Source organism: Chrysemys picta, chromosome 9 (assembly GCF_011386835.1).
Source record: "Chrysemys picta bellii isolate R12L10 chromosome 9, ASM1138683v2, whole genome shotgun sequence".
Lineage (NCBI taxonomy): Eukaryota > Metazoa > Chordata > Testudines > Emydidae > Chrysemys > Chrysemys picta.
In genome coordinates this window covers 61,715,227-61,738,684 of record NC_088799.1, presented here as the reverse complement: position 1 = coordinate 61,738,684, position 23,458 = coordinate 61,715,227, and the positions used below count along the sequence as shown (strand labels likewise).

The window sequence follows — 23,458 nt, the reverse complement described above, 5'->3', positions numbered from 1 at the left end:
CAATGCCTTTCAATCCCAACCTGTATACTCTGCTATTCCAGTCATAAACCCAATGCCAGGCAATACTGAGATGCCTGGAATGAAAAGGCCCTTAGTGAGGTTCCCCAAACTCATCTCTTCACCCAGCTGCCAATCCTCTTGCTGTCCCAATGATGGGTTCCTCTTCCTCCTTACACTGCTGTCCCCTCCCCGCTTACTTTGGTTTTGACCCCCAATATTATTCTAGGAAGTACAGAGTCCCAGCACTAGAACTATCTGTGCCTGCCTCCCTCCAGGGGGCCGGTGACCCTCTTGAGTGGCTCCTCACCCACCTTCCATCCATGCAAGCTCCGGCTGCCCGACTTGCTTGGCGCCTCCTCTCCATCTTTGGCTCTGCACTTCAGTCTCTTGTGGGCCTGTTTGGCCCGCCCATCGTGTTGCCGTTTGGATTTGCAGCATAAGCTGCCTTCTTGTTTGATTTGGGCTGCTCCCTTGAGTTTGGTCTCAGGAAAGCCCTTGGGGGCGACCCCAGCTCGCAGACAAGCCCCAGAGGCAAATGGCACATCACATTCCACTTGCTCCTTCTTGACTCTGCACAGGTCCACCTGGTGCATACACTGGGGGGCCTCTGAGGCCGGTTGCTCCCGGGCCACCTCACATCCCAGCTCCTTGCGTTGACTCTCCACAGGTGCAGATGGCAGCTCACAGGCTGTTTGCAGGCTTTGCTGATTGACTACAGGCAGGTCATGTGACAGATAGGCAGCTAACACTTGGTTTTTAGGTTTTGAGTCTCCTAACTGCTTGAGGCTACAGCTCCCTGGGGGAGCCTCAGTCTGTACAACACTGTCTCTACCGGAGTCAGCCCCTGGTTCATCACACCCTTGGCTCCTGGAAGGGCTTTCTGCCTTCCCCTTTCCCCCCCTTGCATCCACAGTATTGGCCTGAAGAGATGGAGCTACAGCTATGGGGACTGGATTGATGGGCTCCTCACAGAACCTGGGCAAGGCCCTGCAGTTCTTGGCTTTGGACATGGCTTCCCATTCCAGAGACGGAAGTCTTGGCAGACCCTCTGGGACCTTGGGGACTGCCATGCCAGACTCTACAGGCTGCATGCTGGGAAACACAGGGAGCTCGCCTGCACCAGATGGCTTGGAGGGGCCACTCTGATTCAGGGGCAGCTGTCCGGTTGTGGAGATGCCAATTGAAAGCACAGGGGTCTGGTGATAGGGAGACCACCCAACAGGCAGAAGCTGGGGACTGGATGGTTTCCCATTAACTGGACATCGGGGGTAAATGCTTCCCTGACCAGGATTCCAGAGAGAGAGTTCTTTGGATTGGCACAACGAAGCCCCTGGGGCAACTCTGCCATAGAGGAACCGTCTAGCTGGGTCCTGCTGACCCTCCACACTAGCCTGGCTGCCTTTTTTCCCAGAGAGTGGCCCAACATTTCTGGGGTCTCCCTGATCGATGATGGAAATGGGCTCCTGTTTGGGGAGGTGCTGTGGGTCCCTGCTGAAGCTAATGCTGGAGTCTTTGCTGAGCAGTAGTGAGGCAGGCACTGGGTTGGCCACCCCCACGTAGGTGCCTGGAATGGTGCTAATCAGCGCAGTGGAGTTTTTCATCCAGGAGCCCTGCTCACCATTGCGCAGGAAGTCGGGAAAAATTACCAAGGGAGGGTTGGTGCCCAGGCATGAGGTGACGCTGCTACCTGCGCTCTGGGCTGCACGCTGGGACTTGGACAGGACCGTAGTGAGCACTGCCTTGCCACTGGTGTGCACCGGTGTTAGGATGGGCATGGGGGGTGTCTTGCGCTGGCTCGGCGGAGGCAGTTTCTGACGGTTGGATTTAGAGGACAGATCAAGAGGCATCTCGCAACATTCTGGGAAGGAGACCATTTCACGCTCCAGCTGTGGGGGGGACTTCAGCGGAGAAAGCGAAGTGGTGGCCCCTTGAGCAACCTGCTCTGGAGCACCAGAGGCCCTAGTGTGCAGGCCAGTACCTGGTGGGGGAGCTGCACTCCCACATGATGCTGTCAGGGAAGGCTGGCTGGGTGAAAGCGAAGAGCTCTCAATGGATGGAGAAGGGCCATCAACAGCTGCAGCAGCCTGTGTGCTGTTCCCACCTGAAGGTGAAGGGCAGCTCATCTGGTTCACCTCCACAGACACCACTTTGGAGTCTGAAGGCAAGGGCCTGGCTACGGAGAAGGTACAGGGAAATGAGCGCAGCTCAGGGGGCGCAATAATGCCTGGCGGGCCACGCTCCTGCAGGTAGGAGGGATGGACTGGGAGAGCAAGTGTGGAGGGGACCCCAAGGGGGCTTGGAAGAGGAGCCACACTGAGTGGCTGCCCACAGCTGGAGGGTGGGATATACACTAGGGGCTGGCTTGGGGCCAGAACTGCCCCGGGCTGAAAGGAGAGGGGCATTTTTTGCATAGCTGGGGCTTGAGATGTGGAAAAACACACTCTATTCAAGGTGAAGGTGGCTGGGGTGGATGCAAGGGTGTTGCAGCTGGAGGCAACCACAGGCAGGGTCTCCTCCACAGGCACTCCTGCCTCTTGTGTTTCAGCATTCAGGGTGCTCTTCTCTTTCCCAGCATGTTCACTGTCTGGAGCATTGGGACAGGCAGGAGATGCATCAGCCTGTTTGTCACTGTGAAGATCTGCAGGTGTCCAGGCACTGTCAGTGCTGCTGCTCTTGGGCTCCACAGCTCCCAGGACTGCGGGCTCCAGCTCTCTGCCATCTCCCTGGTTTGCCAGAGGGCCCACCACATTATCTTCTATCACTGCTTGTCCAGCACACTCTAGTTTCGGGTAGGGTTTGGGTGGCTGCTCTTCCAGCTTGGGCCCAAGTTTTTCCTCCACACTGCTAGTTGCATCCAGCCCCTGGGCATTGCTGCCACCGCTGACTGCTGTGAGCTCCACCTGCAATGAGAAAGGGAGAAGGGACTCCCTGGAAGCTGAGCCAGCATTTCTCAACAGGAAGGGCTGCTCCCTCTCGCCGCTAGGTCTCTATGGGACAGAGAGAAGCCCACAGGAAAGGGGAGCAGTGCTGCTTCCAGGCCCTGCACTCCTGCCTTCCACAGTCTCTGGCCCTGCACACCATGCTGTCACAAGACACTCGTCACTTGGGCCCAGGCCAGGGTCAAACTCCCACACATGGCCCCTTCCATCACAATCCTTGGATCCTCAGCCCAGCCACTCTGTACAAGAAGCTCACCTTGGAAAGGCTGCTGCTGACACAAAATTCCTGGGACCCCAAGTGCTGGGAGCTGCTCTTGTTAGACTCCTCATCAGAAAGCGGGGCTCTCCTATGACAGAGATGAGACAAGACAAGGAAGGCACAATGAACCCCAGAGGCACTCTCCTAGGCCACTGTTAGCTCCGTGCTGCACACAGGGCTGAGAGTCAGAAGGGGCTTGCTGGCCATAGGGGAGTGGGGACTCTTACCCTAGAGCCCAAATCCCTGCCTCTCCAGGCTCACCCCTGTGCTGCTTTCCAAGCTCCCAAATTCAGCACAGCAGGCACACCTTGGAGAGCCAGCCAGCCCAGAGCCTACCTGCACTGCCCTCAGGTGCACAGGTAGTGGGGGCCCGGGGATCCCTCTAAAGCCAGTTCTCGGGAAATAGCCACCAGGTAATTTTTAGGCTACTGCCCCTTTAAGAAGGAGATGGCAAGCACTGGCTTAAAAGTTCCACAGCAGTTGGGAAGTGACAGTTGGCAAATGAATCTGCAGAGTGGGGGATGGGGAGACCCACAAAATGACCACTACCCGAAGGGCAGGGAGCTGGCCCATCCCCCCTACACCAACCCCCCAGTGCTCCCCTCAAACTCCTGCCTGCCAGTCCTACCTCCCACCACCCCACGGGTGCTCCATCCCCCCCATAAACTGGCAGTCCCACCCTCCCCCAATCCTGCCCCCCAAAGCCTCCCATCTCTCAACCTGGCAGTCCCACCTTCCCCCAATCCTCCCCTCCCCCAACCTGGCAGTCCCACCTTCCCCCAATACCACCTCCCCAGAACCTGCCCCCCACCTGGCAGTCCCACCTTCCCTCAATGCTCCCCTAAAACTCCCCTCCCCGCTTACAGTCTCATCATCCCCCAACTCCCGCTTCTGACCACAGTCCCTCCCTCCCCCAGCCCTGCCCCATACAATCTCCCCAGGCCCAGTCCCGCCTGCCCCACACTCATTCAGAGTTCTCCCCCAGCCTCCTCATGTTCTTGTCCTGTCTTCTCCCCATTTGCACATTCTAGGTCTGCCCACCCCACAACCCCCCCCCCCATCTGCAACCCCCACCTTTCAATCCTGCCCTCCCCCCAGACTCACATTCCTATCCCACCCACCCTCCCAGTCTCTCTCTCACACCCACACATTACAACTGTTGTTCATTCCCCATCCACCAGGCATACTACCCCAATTCCTCTCACGTGCCCCCTCCCCCCCACAATCTTCCAGCCACACAATAACCAGTAACCCTGGTACTGGTCCAAAACCAAATCCCCCCCCCCCCCCCCCCCAGTAATTTTAATTCCACACCCATCCATTATTCCGGTCTTATCCCCCCTACACTCCACCCAGAACCATCTACACTTCTCACCTATAGTTTCTCTTCCCATCCGTAGGGCACTAGTGTCAGTCATGTCCCTGCTTCATAGACCCTTCAGATAGCTGCAGAGTCCTGTCACTGCTCCAGGAGCCTGAGCACATTCAGCTCTATCACTCCCCTCCAGCATCAAAGCAGGAGACACCTGGGACCTGGAGTGTGTGATTGGAGCTTTAACCCCTTATCCTTCACAAGACAGAAAGAGGGCAGTTCACTCCTTCAAACAAAGGAGTTCCCCAGGTGGAAAGTGTGAATTCAGAGTAAGGACCATGATCAAATCCAAGGAAAGGAGATATGAGGGGGAAGGCCAATGGCAACAATTGTGCACATGATATGGTCACACTGGAGAGATGCTTCTGCCTAAGTCAACATCTGAACCAGGAGCTGCTCCCATGAGAGAGAGCATGGTGCCCAGCACAGGGATCAATATCCTAGGACAGTTTGAGGCCTCACCCTAATGTTTTCTGTCTGCTGACACAACAGCCTGTGAGAGTTAACTACAGGGGAAGCCAGTGGGGGCAGAATAAACACTGTGATGCTGGTTGTCTTTTCTTTTCTCCCCTTGTGTGCTACCACAGGGATTAAGCGATGAAAACCTCCAACCCCATCGCTCCCATGTCCAGTACTGGTACTCTGCTCTCTTGGCCATCCTAAGGTTGCCCTCGAAGGGATACAACTGCTGAAGTTGTATGCTTGAGTAATGACCTTCAAGTTTACACATCCTGGTAGGGCAAGCATCCTGGTATTGGCCCATTACACCTGTTCCTTTTCAGATGCCCTCAGTATCATGACCTCATAGCAGCTCCCCCACCTCATGGCACAGCTATGTTACAAATGCAATGCCGGTCTTCCCCACACCTGCACTAGTTCCCTTGTGCTATGGCAAAAGCATAGCACCTCGCATAGGCCCCTTGCACCCTTCCCACCAGACATCATCCTTGCTGTTATTCTTTACAAACATAATTTGACATGGATTTCTTAAACCTGGATTTCCCGAGTTACTAAGGCCGCAAAAGGCTTAAGAGGATTGTTATTAATAAGGGAAGATCAGGTTTCTGCAATAGGCAGCAGCAAGATGCGAGGTGATGGGATGGGGGGCGGCTGGAATCGCAAGAGAACGACCCTTAGAACTAATGCCTGAGATAGGCTTTTAGTAGTTTGTAAACCAGGAAAACATAGCTCAGATGCAGAATCAGGTTCCTGCTTCTTGCCCAGTTTGCTAGCCAGGACGATGGAGGCAGGAGGGTGGAACATGCCCAAGGTCAGTGAGGTAGGATTTGTAGCCAGGCCATGTATTCTACCCAGCAGAGTTTGTGAGCTACTACCCAGCAGGCATGTATGTTCTGTTACTGCCACAGAGCTGGGCAGGGATGGAACTCCCCAGCACCTCAGGTCTAAGCTGGCCTCCCCAGTGTCCTCCTGTGAGACATCTAAATTGCATTAACTGTGATGCTGGGGGCTTTTGAAAACGTGCAAGAGCGGTATTGACAGTACCAGTGTGCCCCTTGCGCCCCGCCAGAAGGCCATGAAGCTGGAGCCTTGGTATGCCAGGAAAGGCAGAGTTAAGGGAACTTTTTCGACCCTGCCCCCACTGAAATGCTGAGAGGTGCCAAAAACCTCATGGCCCTTACCCCATCCTCAACTATTGTCCCGTGGGATCTCTGCCAAAAAGCAGCACAGGCCTTGAGCCCAGGGAGGCTCTGGAGTTGTTGGATGGGATAACTGAAAGCAGAGGTGTTAGAGAGCTGAGACCTGGGCCAGGCAGCCATCTCCGTGACAACAAGCTGGATAACTGGCACAGAGAGCTGCCTATGCACTATGCAGCAGAGCTGGGATCCCTGCTCTGGCTCCACCTCCTGCTCCAACGCCAATCCCGCTCCCCTCGGAGACAGAGGCAGGGACATGGCAAGGGCAGCAGGTGGAGCTAGAGCGCAGTTCCTGGCCCTGCAACAGCCCAGGCAGCTTCAACAATCAGGCCCAAGCGAGGGATTGAGCTAGTCAGTGAAGCCAAGCAGCTCCGGCATCCTAGGGCTCCAACAGGTGAGGGCAGCCTGCCTGCCAGAAGGGCATGTCCAACATCCCCCCTTGCCCCTCTCCCCCACACAGGAGACCACCATCCCGTTCAAGCTGCCACAACACCATTCCCCCTGCCTTGGAGGGGAAGTGATTCCCTTCCCCCAGGGCAGCACCTGTCTCAAAAGGCTCAGCAGATCAGTACACCCAGGCTGGTGATGCACAGGTTAATTGTTGGCTGGGAGCTCAGGCAAGGAGGTGAGCTGGCCACTCAGCTTCTGAGACAGCCTGAGGGCAAGCACCCCCTCTTGCTCCTGCCACTGTCTCAAAAGCCAAACTAGCAGCCTGCTCTTCTGAAAGCTAATAGAGATGCAAACTACATTGTTTGTCATATTGCTGGGGAGGGGAAGGAGGGGGAAGTACAGTGACTCTGGTGCAGGCAAAAAGGGCCAGAGTCAGCCCCGGAGACTGAGGTCTTCTCCTTAGCCCCAGAGCACATACAACCTGGGCAGTGGAGGAACAAACTGCACCCACACTGCTCACTGCCAGCGTTCCTCACCCTGGCCTTAGGGAAGCCACTTCTTGGTACAGAGACAGCTTAGGTTCCATGGTCCCTTAGCCTCTGCACTGAGACACAACCAGGAAGGGAGCCAGCTGGGACAGTGATTTCTGTGATGTGAAACCTTGTCCAGGAAGGAAATGGAATGAGTGTTCCTCCAAATGATTATCCCCTCCCACCCACCCACTTTACGTAGGGGCCAACAACTGGTTTAAAAAACAAAACAAAACAAAAAAAAACCCACACCACCATTCAGTTATGATCAACCTGGTTTGTCGGTCTTGATTTAATCTTGTATTTGGGCTGTTTGGTATTTCTGTTAAGGTGCCTAGACCCCTCAGTGCTCAGGTGCCTGAAACACTGAAATTTATTAGGATCAAGAAGTAGGCCTGCATAGTCTTTATCAAGGGGTAACTAAGCTGAGAGGCTGTACATTACTTGCCAAAATCTCCCTTACCCCACTGTTCTTCCGCCTATCTGTTGCAGCAGTTATCAGCATTCCTAATGCCTGAGACCCTACCATCCCAAATGCAGGACAGTCTGCACCACACACAGCTCATTTTAGTCCATATAACATGACCTTTCAAACCCTCCTAGAGCGTTTGCCACAGCTGAAAAAGCTCCACTGCATCCTGGCACCAGGGAGGCCACAAGCTGGCCACTTCTGAGCACAACACCTGAGAACTGCAGGATTAGATAGGTGCTAATGCTGTTGGTTCGGAGGGGACTGTCAGGGCAAGGAAATGGGACAGGTCAGGACTCCTGGAAGGAGCAGGTCCTGACCAACAGCTAATCTTCCCTAGTCCCTATCCTGTGGTGTTCATGCAACTCACCTATCCAATCATCTAATCCAGTGGCTCTCAACCTTTCCAGACTACTGTACCCCTTTCAGGAGTCTGATTTGTCTTGTGTACCCCAAGTTTCACCTCACAAACTACTTGCTTACAAAATTAGACATAAAAATACAAATGTCACAGCACACTATTAATGAAAAATTGCTGACTTTTTGTCTGTATGAAATTTTAGTTTACACTGACTTCGCTAGTGCTTTTTATGTAGCCTGTTGTAAAAACTAGGCAAATATCTACATGAGTTGATGTACCCCCTAGAAGGCCCCTGTGTACCACTAAGGGTACACATACCCCCGGTTGAGTACCACTGATCTAATCTGCACTGCCCATGCAAACGTACTGGAAACACTTCTCAGTTCCCTAGCCTGTACTGTCCACGTAGCCCTCTTCCCAGGTCCCAACCTGTCAGGCTCTATGGCAATCAGCTGAGAGCACAAATCCGACAAAGTCAAAGAGGAAAGGTACCGCGGGTAACAACAACGCCATGAGCAGCCTTAACACCAGGGTAGCAAGGCAACAAGCAGCATCCTGGCGCCATACAGCTGGTGGTTCTTGCCCAGAAAGCAGAGAGCCTCCAGTATCGTTCCCCTGCAAGCATTAGACCCTTTCTTTTCCTTGGGCATGGAACACAAGGACCATAAAGGAGACATGACTGCCTAATGCATCCTTGTCCTACCCCTGTGCTCCTTATGAGCTCAGCCCTGAAGCAATAGGCTGATCCTGCACTAGCCCCAAAGAGAACGACTAAACAGGATTCAGTATGCTTTCTGCTTCTAGCCTCTCCGATTCCCTGACCCAAGCTCCCTGCTTAAAGTCTTTCCCCTAACAAGCCACCCACGCACCTCACCTCTCCTCGTTGAGGCCACACATGCAAATCCGCTCTGCACTGGTCCAGTTATGCACCCCACTGTAGAGAGGTGCTGTAGAGATCATGACAGCTGCTCACCACTAACCAGGACCTGCTGGGGCTCACGGGGCCACTCCGCCTGCAAAGACAAAACAAAGAGTCAGAAGCTGTTCCCTGGATACTGCATTCAATTCCATTCCTTGGAGTTCTCCAACGAAGATGTGAGTCTGTGGTACAGTTCAGAGAGGTCATCTGCATGCCAGATCACTGAGAAAAGGAGAGGGCAACACCTCCTCCTTACCTGCCATCTGCAGGTTCATTTCCATGCAGCTGGGGTACATCGTTTGAGCAGCTACAAGTCTGTTTGCAAAGAGCCCTCAGGAGAGGAGTACACTCAGGGCAGGGACAATACACAAGGCTTACACTCATGCTAGGATTTTTCACCAAACCCATTCAATCTGTAGTAGGACTTGGCCTCCCCCAAAAGCGCTCTGTGCAGACACCTCTTCATCCCCCAAGAAGGTCTCCCAGACACAGCAGGCAGGCAGAAGGCAGCTTTACCCAAGACAACAGACTTATAAAACCACAGAATTGTCCAATCTTTTATATTTCTTTATCAGTCACCACCAACCAGCTCAGGAGACAATTGTACAAAGAGGAAGATGACTGTTCAGGCAATCAAGTGCCTAGGGTACACCTGCATGGAACCAACGCGGAGTATGTGTGGGGCACTGCTTGACAAACTTTGCAGGGCTTTCATCACTAGAATTTCACTTTACTATTGTTAGGAAGTGGCAGGCATTCTTAGGGGTTAGACACAGAAAGTAGAGCAGAACCCTGAGATTTGTGAGTCAGCCAAGATGCCGGCCTCTGTGATGGAATTTGTCGGGGAAAGACATGCCTGCCATTGCAGTAGTGTTGTCTCATTGAGCACTTTAAGAGCAGGGCTGCTACTTGAGTCCCATCACTCAGGAGAATGAATTGAGCTAAACAGAAATAGAGCAATGAGGGAGGGGAAGGCTCTGAAGTGCATGGCCAGCAGGAGCAGGCTAGGTTAGACTGGGCAGGAGAGATTAAGGAGGCAGTGACATTGTCAGAAAGGTTCCTGTTTCGGAGATGTTACATACATGAAGCAAAAGAGGTACAAACGGGCAGCATCCTTGGGAGAGCAGAAAGGAAATCTAAAGACAGCATGTGATCCAAAGTCTTATATAGTTTTCTCTGTCATGACATGTCAGAAGGACACAAGCTCTTGGTAGGACAAGGAGCAGTCTAGTATCTGTCCACACTGGAATCAGTTGTATAGGGATAAGACGACTAAAGGTTTGAGGAATCAGATGGAAAGCTAAAAAACTGAAGGTGTTCTCAGAACATACTGCCTGCTCATTCAGTGCCAGGTATGAACACACTTGGTACACACAGGCACAGTCTAGGTCAGTGGGGTGTTTCTGGGACTCCTTTGGGAAGCGACAAGGGCCATAGAAGCAGGAGGAACCAGAGAAATACCAGTGTACTGGCTGAGGGGGCAGAGTGAGCCACAAATGAGGGAAAGAGTTTAGATGAGCAGGCAGAGACTGCAGAGAGGAGAAGCTACCCAGAAGTCAGGAAATGAGAGGAAGCAGCAGCCAAAATAAACACACCTGGAAAGGGAAGAAATACTAAGCAATGAAACATGTACCCCCGAAAACTGGGTTGTACCCAGAAAGAATGAAAGGTCACTTGGGGTGGGAAGAGGCGGAGTCTTGCAATGGTTGGAGAGAAATGCAAGAACCCAAAGGAAATAGGGGAACAAACAATCTGCGGGGATTTCACCATCCTGGACTGAACTGAAAGAAGGGAAAGGGAAAGCATATGACAGTGAGGGTACAATGGCAGCATAGACATTTTAGGAATGCTCCAAGAGAATCTTGTGTGAGAGTGGGGAGAGAGAGACATGTACCACTGTGCTAAACAGAATGGAAATTTGGGAAGAGACTGAACTAGGAAACCTCCAAGAAAGCACTGATGGGGCAGAACCATCATGGCTTGAAATTAAAGATGCCAAGAGAGAAGGTTGATAGCAAGATTTCACAAGCAGTTACAACAAACAGCACATTTTTGAGTGTATGAGGAAGAAGAGGTCAATGATGGAACCTGCAGGGTCTCTAGGAGAAAGTTAGAAACATGTAGGGACAGAACTGACATTGTTAAATGAATTCTTGATTTCTGTTATCCGAGGAGGATGCAAGACACATGTCAAAGGCAGACATTTCCCAGGGAATGAAGAAGAAATAGGGAGGGAAATTATAATCCCAACCAAGAGAAGGGATCAAGGCATTCAAATGTAGAGACAAAATAAAACACCTGACTCAGGTGGTTTCAAACCCCAATTCCACAGGAAGCAACAAAAGAATCAGAGAACCCTCAAAAAGGTGGACTGGAAGCAGAAGGTGCCAGGTGCAGAGATAACTCTATCTGAGAAACACAGGGCAGAGCCACCACTCCCTCAAGCTATTCTGGAATAACTCTGTAGATATACTCTAACTTGGGTTTATATCCTAGAGAAGACCAGGCAGTTGTATTTTTAATATGAGTTATCAGCTCAAATTTATGACTGTACAGGGATCTAGGGTTTAACTCGACCTGTTAACTCACGTTAAACTAACTGCCTTGTCTTCATTAGGATTGTAACTCAAGTCAGCCAACTTGAGTTAAGAACACTTTTTTTTTTTTAATAGTGAAAACAAGCCCTGAGTGCACTCTCCCTTCTTCCTAGCAGAGGACGCATCTGCACTAAGGCCTGGTCCACATACAGTTTTTGTACCAATTTAACTATGTTGATTGGGGGCATGATTTTCTACCAAAGCAGTTACATTGGTACAGCCCCCTACTGTGGATGCAATTATATCAGTATAAAGTTGCCTTCTACTAGTATAGCATATTCCCCATTCCCTTATGGAAATAAGCTATGCCAGTATAAGCACCCACATTAAGGATCTGTACTGCTTTAATTATACTAGTATAGTTTTTACTCACTTTACTGGTTCTACTTATACTGGTATACACACGTCCATGTATCAACAAGGTCTGAGAATTTTCGGAAATTCTCTGACCACTGCTATTGCACCAATCGGAACACTAGTGTAAAGCAGCTGCCAGCAATTTACCACTCTTTCATGCAAGTATTGCTCAGAGCAAATACCAGACGGCAGGGTGGTAAAAACACTGACAGACAGTCTACACTAGCTTTCCCACCATTGCTATCACCAGGGGAGCCACACTAAAATCCTCAGTGTAACAAAGAATTGTCTCCACTGGAGATTTGCCCAGTGGCCAGCCAGTGGTACAGGTGCACTGGTGCCATCCCTAGGGCAGACAGGCAAAGCCCCTGGGATGCAAGATTTGCACCATTACAGCACATCCTGGTTAAGTAAGGGTATGCTCCACCAGTGCCAGTAATGGCTCTGCTCGTCTGCACTAGGCACTGGGATGCATCTATACCAGTGGTTGTGACTGGTGCAAATCCCCAGTGTTAGCAAAGTGCAGGGCAATGATGTTCACTTCAGTGCCTAACTTGGACCATTTCAATGCTAACATTATTTAACAGAGCAGACTGAGAAACACACTCAGCTGGAGTTCAGGTACTTGAAGAACACTGTAAACCCTGTCTGCCTGCTGTCCCTCCTTTTCCCTCTGTGATGGGCTCTCAGCCACTGCTTTCTCTAAAGTTGGGCACCCTAGAAGTCTGCCTTGACTGGAAGGAGACTGGGAACCATCAACCTTGAAATTTTTCTTTTTGATTTCCCAGCCTGTAGCAAGAACTACTGAGGATGAGCACAGAGATACTTTTTTCTTTTTTTAAGGTGTTCTACAACTCATTTGGCCAGGGGGCACTATGGAATGCCACGAAGGGTTGCACTTTGACCCTGGAAACATATGATAGCTGAGACTGGATATTGCAAATAAAATTTATGACCAAAATGTGGAATACATTAAAAAGGGGTTTCAAAACCTAAGCCCAATATGATATTTCTATTATATTTTTAAACTCCAGTGGAAACCACTGTTTTGAACAAATCAATGATCATCTATATAGGATGCAACCCAGATGCTTCTCCTGAGATGCAGAGTGGACGTGCCTATTAAAAAAAAAGTTAAACTAACTTCACTAATTTTTAGCGAAGCTTAGAGAAATGCCAAAAAGAAACAAATTGCATCAACAGTAATAATCACGTTTACTTTTTAAAAATTTCAGTTTAACTATCTTTGATACCATTAGTAACCGAGGCAAAGAATTATGTTTACCATATGTGATCTTTGAGGTGACAGAGTGCCTTTGAAGTCCAAAATAAGCACAAATCCAAAGAGCTTCCAGAAATGTCCTAACACAGGGCTTCAGCTCCACCCACATTTCATACAAACCATTTAAACTAAACTGTTTGCAACAGAACTATAAAACCCCCTTACAGGGGTTATACATGGGTCTTGAATCCAACTGGAAAAAGTTTTTAAAAATGTAATATTGAATGCACACCATATCATGTTACTTACCTTAAAGAGTTTGGAAACTGTAGCAGTGATAAAGTCATACCAATTTACAGCCAAATTCAGTCCTGGATAAGCCAGGCTACATCTACCATAGTCTTCAGTAGTAACAGTTCATGTTGCATTTGGCCTGCAGAGCAGATGATAATCTGGATCTAAACTTGGGTCTTCCATTCTGTTGCCTAGTACAACCACTGGCTACAGCTGTGCTGAGCTTGTGTGCATGTATCTGCCTGTTCCAGTTTAAAACCACACTAACTCTGATTTAAGTCATTGCAGTGACCAACATAATACACAGAAACATTAAATTAAAAAAAATACATCCCTATTTGAACTAGGTAAATTTCCTGAAAATTTAGCAATTTTAAAAAAGTACATCTTCCCTACTGGCTAAAGCTACAGCTAGTACCCAAGTCACTGACTGCAGCCTAACAAAAAAGCCTGTCCCCGTGGAAGGCTATCACAGCAAATTCTTAAGGTGATTTTAAAAAAAAAGGGGGGGGCGCCAAAAATCCACCAAAAGGTGTAAAATCTTGGCAAAATCTCTGACATCGGAAGAAAACCACACATTGCACACAATTTTACAATCTTTTTAGTTTCCCCTGCCCATGACACGATACTATCCAAAAGCATGCTCCCCCACCCCCAGTTCAGTCCTACCCCCTCAAAGTCCTCCATTAATTTATTCCTTTAAGATTTTGTCTACACTAGATTCAGTTTGCTAAAATTTCTCATAGCTGCTCTTTGCAGAGATAGTTGACATGTTGGTAAAAGTACTGGCAAAGGATCTATACTGATGGCAGCAATAGTGGGAAATATTAGGGCAAAAAGCTAATGTAGATACAGCCTAAGGCCTCAAACCTGCAGAGGGATTCACATGGGCAAATCCTTTCATCCATGCAGATCCCATTGACTTTAACGGGACACCCCTCCCATCCCCCATGGACATATAGAGCCACAAGTATAGATTCCCTTGCAAAATCAGGACCAAAAGACTATCCCAACACTTCATATCTTGATACGACCCCATAAAAGTCTATCCTGGTGCTCTCTCAAATCCACCATAAAAATCAAAGTTAAATTAAAGGAATCAATGTCCTCCCCAATAAGCCTAACTGTACGAAAGGCAGCTCTTCCCCTGAATTTGGTTATGTCTCAATATTCATCTTGAATGTAGTGTACAAGAATGGGCCATAACATCTGGGAGCCCTCTCAGCAATTCCTCACTCCAAAACATTATTAATCACACCAGGAGCAAAGTGAAAGTAATGTTGAGTGTTAGCGTGGTTTAGGGCACTGCAGTAGGAATCAGGACACCTGAGTTCTGTTCCTAATCCTGCCATTGACCTACTATGTGACTTTGGGCAAATCCCTTTCCCTCTCTGTGCCTGCTTCCCCCTTATCTTTTGTCTGTCTAGTCTACTTAGATTGTAAGCTCTTTGGGGCAGAAACTGTCTCTGAGGCCTGGACTAAACATAAGAGTTTTATTGGCATAGATATGTTGGCTGGTAGTGGGCAGGGGGAATCACATCCCTAACCAATGGATCTATGCCAGCAAAAGCTCCAGTTATAGATAGTTATACTGGCAAGAAGTTTTACAAGTATAGCTTATTTAGACTGGGGAACTGCTTTAAGCGATATCACCTAAAGGACTCCAATGCAGAAAGGTCTTACTATACATTTGTACAGTGCCTAGCACAATCCTGATTAGGATCTTTAGACACTACTGTAATACCAATAAATAAATGTACTTAGTGTCACCCTCCCTTGACCAGGCCCCTCTTTGGGGTCTTGCCCGGAACAGTCCTCAATTCTGATATGAAGGCTCCTAGATGAATGGGTACTGTCCTCTTTCAACAGTTGGCTCCTGCAGCTAGGTTGGGGAGAACTGATGATACCTGGGCACCGCTGTTCTCCTCATGTAGATGGCCACTAATCTGACTTTACTTCCTACAGCACCAACCTCCACAGAAGGAAGCCCTAAAAAAAACAAAAAAACAAACAAAAAAAAAACCAACACATAAATTGCTAGCAGGAGACCAAACTCTGCCAACCAAGGGCAACCAACATGCCAGGACCCAGAGGACCTAATTGGCAAAATATGGAGTTGACTAGTCTCTTATCTTTACTAGTGAGGTTCTGCCAGCCTAGAGAGATTACAGAATCCACTGGGGAGCAAGATGAAGCACTACAGACTAGGACCTCAAGTCTCTACTAGGCACCCCCTATGCAAGAGATTAGGTCGCTGGGGCCATGCTGCGAAACTCCAGGAGCCACGTTATCCAGTCCAGTTGTCTAAGGAGCGAGGGGCCAGGTCCGGGTCTCAGCTGTGTAGTCCGTAGAACAACGTGCACATGCACGGAAGAGTCGGGAGCAACGCACGGAAGATTCCTACCCCACCCCCACCCCAAAGACGGGGCTCCTCAGGTCGAGGGGATGCACTCCGGCAGCTGGGGGTCCGTCCTCCGGCTAGATCTGGGAGCTGCAGGTGGTGGGGCGCGAAGCGAGGAAGGAGCGGCGGCTACACGCGGGACGCGGAGCCCGTCCCAGGTACGTGCAAAAGAGGCAGCAGCAGCTCCCCGCCGGGATCTCTCGGTGCCCAGCTACGCCGGCTCCAAGCTCGCAGCGCCTCCGCTGTCACAGCCTCCGCGATCCCCGTCCCCACCCTCCTCCGCTCCGGGATTCGCTGCCCTCCTCCCCGTCCCACTCCGGACGCTGCTCCCCCTCCCTCTCAGCCCAAGCCCCCAGCAGCGCCCGCTGCCCGGAGGGGGTCCCGGGACCGGTCTCCATGGAGACCCAGCCGGAGGCGATAGGTCGGGCCGCTTGCTCGGCCGCTCGCTCGGTCCGGCTCCCCGGTGGTGGGTGCGGGGCGAACGGGCCCGGGGTGCCCGGGCAGCGGGGGCCGGGTGTCCGGAGCGGGGCGGTGGGGACGGGAGGGGCACACACCTGTTCCCGAGCTAGGCGGGCCGCGGCGCTGCGGGCCGAGCCGGGCCCCTGCCCGAGGCGGCGGGTCGGACACTGGGCGCTGCGAGCGAGGGTTCGGCGGCGGAGACACTGGCAGCGGCAGCCGGAGTGTGAGGGCGAGAGGCAGCCGCCGCGGGGCCTGACGGGAAGTGTAGTCCAGCCGCCCGCCGCCCCCGCGCCCACTCGGGCTGGGCCAAGCCCTGGGGACTACAACTCCCAGAGTGCGCCGCGCCTAGCCCTGCCCGCACGGCTGGGGGGGGGTCGGGTGTGCAGAGCCAGCCGAGTCCGGAGAGGGAGCGAGTAGGAGGGGGCTCCGCACCCAGCAGCGCAGCGCCGCGCAGTCGGGGGAGGGGGCTCCACGCCCGGGGAGAGGCTGGGCCTCTGAGCGCTGCACCCCGGGGACGGGGGCCGAGTTCCAAAGCCGGGTCCGGGTCGGGGGGCTCCACACCAGGGGTGGGGAACCGCGCTCCACACCCGAGGGGGGTGGATAGGCGCCCCACGCCCGGGCAGCGGGCTCTACCCGGCGAAGCGGGCTAGACTGGACGGGCGCTGCCCAGGGGAGGGGGCGGGGTGCACAGCCACGGGCGCGACGTACACTAGGCTCGGGGGGCCACGGCCGGCCGGGCTGACAGGAACTTCTCCCCGCGCTGCTCGGAGCCAGGCGCCCCCAGCCGGAGGCGGATCCCGCGCCCCGGGAGGGCAGGCACGGTCCCCCCGGTCCGGGGACGCAGGAGAACTCTCCGGCCCCTCGGGCAGCCCGCCGCCTCGCCTGTGTGGCGGGGATGCGCGGCCAGGCGCCCCCAGCCGGCCGGGTTTGACCCGAGCGCCCCACCCGGGGAAGGGGTAGCGGCGTGTGGGCGGCTCACTTGCCTGGGGAGACGCGACACCGCCCCGCCCGCCCGCCCGCCCCGCCGCGAACCGGCCGGCACCGCCTGACCCGCCGCGTTCGGCCCGGCGCAGCCTGGCTGCGGACCGCAAGTTCCTCAGCCGCCGACGCCGCGCCCCCGCTCCGGGGCACCGAGCTCGCAGGCCGAGCTGAGGGCAACGCCCGGCCCTCCTCAGCACCCTGGGCAGCCCGGCCCCCGCGCCACGCCAGCGCCCTCCCGCGCCGCCTCCCTTCACCAGGGAAGTGGGGACCTCGCGCCCGGTCCCCCGCAGGGCCCTGTCCCGTGCATCTAGGGCTTTGCACCGCACAGCCCTTTTTCTTCTGCCCCACCACCGCAGGGCCTTGTCCCCTCTGCTCCCCCCCCCGCAGGGCTCTGCGTCCCCCCAGCACAGCCCTGTCCTCTCTGCCCCCATATCTGCGCAGGGCCCTGCTATTTCTGTCTCCCACCCCACCCTTGGGCTCTGCCCCTGTCCCCTCTGCCCTGTACCCATGCATAGCCTTATCCCCTCTGCCCCCTCCCAGTGAAGGGCCCTGCCCCCTCTACCCTAGGGCTCTGCCCCTTCACTGCACAGCCCTGTCCCCTCTTTCCCCCTTCCCCCACACCCAGGGCTCTGTCCCTGTACCACACAGCCCCGTTCCCTATGCCCTCCACCAGCACACTGCTCTGACCCCACACACCCGTCGGGCTCTGCCCGTGCACTGCATAGCCCTGTTCCCTCTGACCCCTACCCCAGGGCTCTGCTCTCCCCACTGCTCAGTCCTGTCCCCTCTGACCTCCACTGCCCCCCCCCCCACTCGAGGGTTCTGCTGCTGCACCACAGGGCCCTATCCCCTCTGCCCCCCACCATCGTCATACAGCCCTGTCCCTTCTGTCCCCTGACTCCAGGGCTCTGTTTTCCCCCCACTGCACAGCCCTGTCCCCTTTGCCTGCCACCGTAGGGCTCTGCCCCCTGCCACCAACACAGTCCCCCCTGCTCTGCCCCCTATACTCTGCCCCCCCACACACTTCAAGGCTCTGCCCCTGCACTGCACAGCCCAATCCCCTCTGCCCCCACCACCACTGCAGGACCTGTCCTCCACCACCACCACAGAGCCCCGTCCCCTCTGTTCTCCCTCTCCAGGGCTCTGCTCCCCCCCACTGCACAGCCCTATCCTCTCTGCACCCTCCACCATCGCAGGACCTGTCCCCTCCATGGTCTGTCATCCCCCTCCCCCACCTTGCCCTTGCACTGCACAGCCCTGTTCCCTCTTCCCCCCACACTGGGGCTCTGCCCTGCACAACCTTGTCCCCTCTGCGACCCCCTGTCCCTGCAGGGCCCTGTTCTCTTCTGCCCTTCTTGTAGTCCCTGTCCCCTCTGCCCTGGCCTTCACACCCCTCCAGTGCCCTATACCTTCTCTCTCCCTCTAGCACTCTGTCTCCTCTGCCCTGCCCCCTTCCTCCCTCTCACAGCGCCCTGTGCCCTGTTTCTTGTACTCTGAGCTACCTCCCCCACCTACTTCCACCAGAGACCTGTCCCTTCTCCCCCATGAGCTGCCCCCCCCCCCATTCAGTACACTGTCCCTTCTGCCCAGCTCCCCCAACCTCTTGTCCCCCTTCTGCTCTGGACCGTCTCTTCCCCATGTTGCTCTGAGTACGCTGCCCCTCCTGCCTGGGTCCTTTTCCCCTCCAGTGCCCTAGGGCCATGTCCCTTCATTTCTCCCCACACTCTGTCCCCTTTTCTGCCCTGGACTGGAACCTTCCCTTGTCTCTTCTGTCCTTGCCCTGGTGCTAGGAGCTGCACCCCTACTACATATTCTCTACACCCTGGGGCCATGTGCCCTTTCCCCCTCCCCCTGCCTTAGGGTCATGAGTCCCTCCTCAAACCCAATCTACCTCACCTCAGCAGCTGTGGGTCCTTGGCACCTCATCTGCTCCACAGCAGGGCTGTTGTCCCTTCCCCAGCAGCTGTGGTCCTCTACCATAGAGACCTCTGGCCCAGGATCCTGAGCCCCACTCCTTATGCTCTGTCTCCGCTGCTGTGGTGACATGATACTCCCCACCTTGTGCAGATTCACTCCACCTGGGAGCTATGAGCCACTGGGTTCATAGCCATCTGCTCTCTGCTGTGGAGCCGCGGTGCTACACCAATCCTTCTCTGTCCCAAAGCCATGGGCCCTTCCCCTCCACTCTGGCTGTGGACCTTTCTCTGGGTATCCCTCTCACTTCTTACTCTTCTCTGTGGCCCTAAGTGCTACCCCAGTGTCCCATCCCCTCTGCTCTGAGGCCATAAGTCTCTCTGTGCCAGGCCCTGACATGCTCTCCCCCCGAGTGCCCCATCTCCTTTGTCCTGGCAGCTGTAGGCTCCATCTGTATCTGTGCAGCGCCCCATCCCTCCAGCCCTGTGATGCCCAGTCCCCTACATCCTAGGGCTTCAGGTCCTTCCTCTGCTCTGGAAAGTCTGCTCCTCTCTGTAACATCCCCTTTTGCAGAGTTCTCTGCCCCTCGACTGTTTTTTCTCCAGAATGACAACATCTGTTGTCTTCACTGATCTGCATCATACATCCTGGGGTGAGGTAAGGGGCTGTTTCATTGAAGTGCCCCCGTAACCTGGGTAGTAACTAATGTCTCTACCCAAGAGGCGTATTCAGCTGGATGGTGGTAGAGGACCAAAGGAGCTGCAGAGAGAAGCCCATTTCCTATTCCACAGAGGAAGTGGGGGAGGCATCCACCAAAGGGGAACTGTGGGGAGGGGGCAGGCAGAGACTGCCTTGCTCCAGAGAGTAGCTGGATGAGGAGGGGGAAAGGCAAGAGTCCTGTGTGCTTCTGATGGGAACCCCATATTATCTCTAAGGGGAAATGAATTTTGCCAATTAGTCGCTGCCCTCAGGTTCCTGGCATGTTGCCAGGTGACCCTTAGTTGGTAGAGTTTGGTCTCTTGCTAGCAATTTCTGTGATATCTAGGGCTTCCTTCTCTGCAGTCGAGCACCTTAACCACTCAGCCACCGCACTGAAAGGCCACCTCCCATTCACCCAGCTGTAAAATGGGTGCCTAACCCATCTGGCTGGGGCAGTCAAAGGTGGTTGGACGTGATGCTGGTCATATCCCTACCTTGTGTACCGCTGGCTACGAAACTGACATGGCTTTACCACATCAGCCCAATGAGCTGTTGGCTTGGAAGAACTTTGAACTTTTGACTTCTGTGGAGGTAGGTGCTGTAGGAAGTAGAGTCAGATTAGTGGCCATCTGCCTGGGGAGAACAGCAACGCCCGAGTCTGCTTAATTCCAATCAATGTTGCTGCAGGAGCCAATTGTTGAAAGAGGCTGGTGCCCATTCACCTAGGCGCCTTCCCATAAGAACTGAAGACAGTTCCAGGCCAGGCTTCCTGGGCAGGGGAGACTGATATCCAGAATCCACATCTCTGGGGAAAATTATTTTTCATACTCATTGGTGTTACAGTAGTATCTAAAGATCCCAGTCAAGACTGAGATAGGCACTATACAAATGTGCAGTGACTCTGCCCAAAGAGCTTACAATCTAAATAGCCCAGACCGACAAAGGGTGGGGGGGGGGGGGGGAAGCAGGCCCAGAGAGGGGAACGGACTTGCCCAGTCTCACAGCCGGTCAGTGGCAGAAATGGGACTAGAATTCAGGTGTCTTGACTCCTAGTCCATTGTTATCTGGACCATGCTGTCCTCAGTCAAGGCAGGCCTCTTCGCCTAGGTCAAAATGACCAAAGATTTCAGCACTAAAGTCACTGGTCTCTGACAGTGACATGGAAAGGGGGCTGAACTACTATGGAGAATAACACAATGTACATAGGCTCCCCACGGAACCAACATTGCTGTTACTTTGCTTCTGATTTGATTAACAGTATTTTGGGGCAAGGGATTGCTGGAGAGGGCTCCCAGATATTGTGGCCCATTCTTATACACTGCGTTGGATTCCCTGATGCTATCCCTCTCGTTCCCTTTTCACCTTGAGGGATTACTTGCAACACACACGAGTTTATGCAGGGTTGGGGTAGGAAGACTGTTCAGTCATGTGTTGTCATGCTTCTAATTCAAGGCATAAAACACTGCCTAATACAGGGGATTAAGAGGAAGTTTACCCTATGGGCAATTTATTCTATAATTGTCCATTTCTGGGTTTTCTTACCCCTTCCCCTGAAGCAGCTGTGGGGGAGACAATATTGAGCTAGATGGAGCCGTGGTCTGACAATTCCTGGATTCTTATGAATGCAACGTCTGGTTCAGGGACTCTGTGCTGGGTTTCAAACTCCTCCATGGGGCTGGCGCTTCCTACCTGGGAGACTGACTCCTTTTCAACTGTGATCCCCAAGACAGCCTTTGGGGCTGGGGAATTGAGTGTAGGAGACAGAACTTTCAGGAGCTGGGCCTATGCTATCATGTGGCCTGCCCAACTGCTTTCTCTTCCCCTAGCCTGCCCCACTGCTTTTGCTATCTCATAGCCTGCCTCACCCCTCTAGTGTCCCTTGGATTGCCCCAATCCCTCTGCTGATCTGCAGCCCACCACCTCCCCTATGTTATCTTTGTATCACATCAATGAGAGTGTGGATTTAACAATTACATTCTTTTTATTCAAACATTACCTAATACAAACCAGTAGATGCAGCCTGCCTCTCTCTGATCTTGCAATCAAGAACCCCATCTTCTAAAATGGAGGAGGATCTTTGGTCTCACCCGACGTCATTGCATGACAGCTGCTCTACACATCCTCCCCTTCTCCAAAATTAAAATGTTTGTGAAGCTCTGGATGGGTGAGCTACAGGTCTCCTGTCACAGCCTTCCCTTTGAAGTAGTACTGTGTCTAGTCCATCTTTTGCAGTCTCTGTAGACTTTTTTGTAGGGCAGGAAATGTCAAATATTGCAGTGTGGCCGTGTTCTTGCCCTTTTCCATTCCAACCCTGGAGCAGTTCTTTCATATCTTTAGTTTTAGCAGACAGATTTTCTATGAATTTTCCCAAGAAAGTCATACCTAGGATCCTCCATAAGTCCTTTCTTTCTGGAACTGTATTTCACTGTAGGCTGGGCCATGTTTGCTGCAAATCTGGCTCTCTGTTCTGACTGCTTTGGAGAATTCTTTACTGGTCACTATTGCTCCTCTGGAAGCAACTTCTGCATGGCTCGAACCTGTTCCTAACTGTCTGGTGGAGGAGTTCTAGTTCCTCTGGGTGTAGGTGTCTCCGGACAGTGGGACTGCATTCAGGATGTTGCTCCTGTTCTTGCTGCTGCTTTTTGTCTCCCTGGGTGAGAAGGGGAGAAGTGCATCTCTTGGAAAAGGCTTCATGCCAAGAAGCTGCTTCCGAATTCTGTGTGTCTCCTTTAGGTTGAAATTCAGACTTTCACTTGGTCTCATTTGTGGATTCAGTGGCACTTAGCTCACTGGACTCTGAGCAGCCACTCTCCCGGTTCTGTTTAGCTGGCAGTGGCGTGCGCCTCCCCGTTTACCAGCAGCTGTGACCGTTAGTGTAGGGCAGGGGTGACCAACCTGTGGTTCCTGAGCCACATGCGGCTCTTCAGAAGTTAATATGTGGCTCCTTGTATAGGCACTGACTCCGGGGCTGGAGTTACAGGTGCCAACTTTCCAATGTGCCGGGGGGTGCTCACTGCTCAACCCCTGGCTCTGCCACAGGCCCTGCCCCCACTCCACCCATTCCCACCCCCTCCCCTGAGCCTGCTGTGCCCTCGCTCCTCCCCCACCCCTCTGCCCCAGAGCCTCCTGCACGCCATGAAACAGTGGGTGTGGGGAGGGAGGGGGAGGCGCTGATCGTCAGGGCTACCAATGGGTGGGAGGCCCTGGGAGCGGGGGGGGGGAGAAGCTGATGGTGGGGGGCTGCTGATGTATTACTGTGGCTCTTTGGCAATGTACATTGGTAAATTCTGGTTCCTTCCCAGGCTCAGGTTGGTCACCCCTGGTGTAGAGAATCATCACTGGCACTATCACTGGATGCCTTGGCTGCATTGCCTAGCAAAATGGTTGTATTTGTGGCAACTCTGCACCTTTTCCTTAATGCTGGACAATGTTTATGCATGTTCACTTCCACATCTCCCACATTGTCACCTGAGCTGTTTGTTACAAGGGTTTAGTGCCCTTCCTTGCATTCTCACTCCCATCCCTTATATTGCACTGTGTGCGAGCCCTCATCTATGGTTTATTGACTCAACGTTTCACTTGACACCTAAACTTATGATTTTGCCTGTCCTGCTGCTTTGCAGATTATGATTTTTTGAAA

At 53.1% G+C, this 23,458-nt stretch overlaps 2 protein-coding genes across 7 annotated transcripts in view; both read right to left on the bottom strand.

Annotated features, from left to right (window-relative positions):
- Nucleotides 1-17,061, bottom strand: part of BCORL1 (BCL6 corepressor like 1) — a 52,455-nt gene extending 35,394 nt beyond the window's left edge. For 2 of the 5 annotated variants that reach the window (XM_005310915.4, XM_065556342.1), the window contains exons 1-4: nucleotides 16,320-16,459; nucleotides 8,850-8,988; nucleotides 3,196-3,286; nucleotides 312-2,900 (exon numbers count right to left, since the gene is read on the bottom strand). In XM_005310915.4, coding sequence (XP_005310972.2) covers nucleotides 312-2,900; nucleotides 3,196-3,286; nucleotides 8,850-8,935 — 2,766 coding nt within the window. In that variant the 5' untranslated portion in view covers nucleotides 8,936-8,988; nucleotides 16,320-16,459. Of the gene's footprint in view, nucleotides 1-311; nucleotides 2,901-3,195; nucleotides 3,287-8,849; nucleotides 8,989-15,271; nucleotides 15,354-16,319; nucleotides 16,460-16,932 lie in introns of those variants that run through there. The other 3 variants (XM_042853360.2, XM_065556341.1, XM_042853362.2) reach the window with 3 other exon arrangements.
- Nucleotides 17,062-21,780: 4,719 nt separating this feature from the next.
- Nucleotides 21,781-23,458, bottom strand: part of UTP14A (UTP14A small subunit processome component) — a 43,057-nt gene continuing 41,379 nt past the window's right edge. Inside the window, exon 16 of one of the 2 annotated variants that reach the window (XM_008175172.4) lies at nucleotides 21,781-22,468. In XM_008175172.4, the coding sequence (XP_008173394.2) occupies nucleotides 22,384-22,468 (85 nt within the window). In that variant the 3' untranslated portion in view covers nucleotides 21,781-22,383. Of the gene's footprint in view, nucleotides 22,546-23,458 lie in introns of both variants that reach the window. The other variant, XM_042853363.2, reaches the window with a different exon arrangement.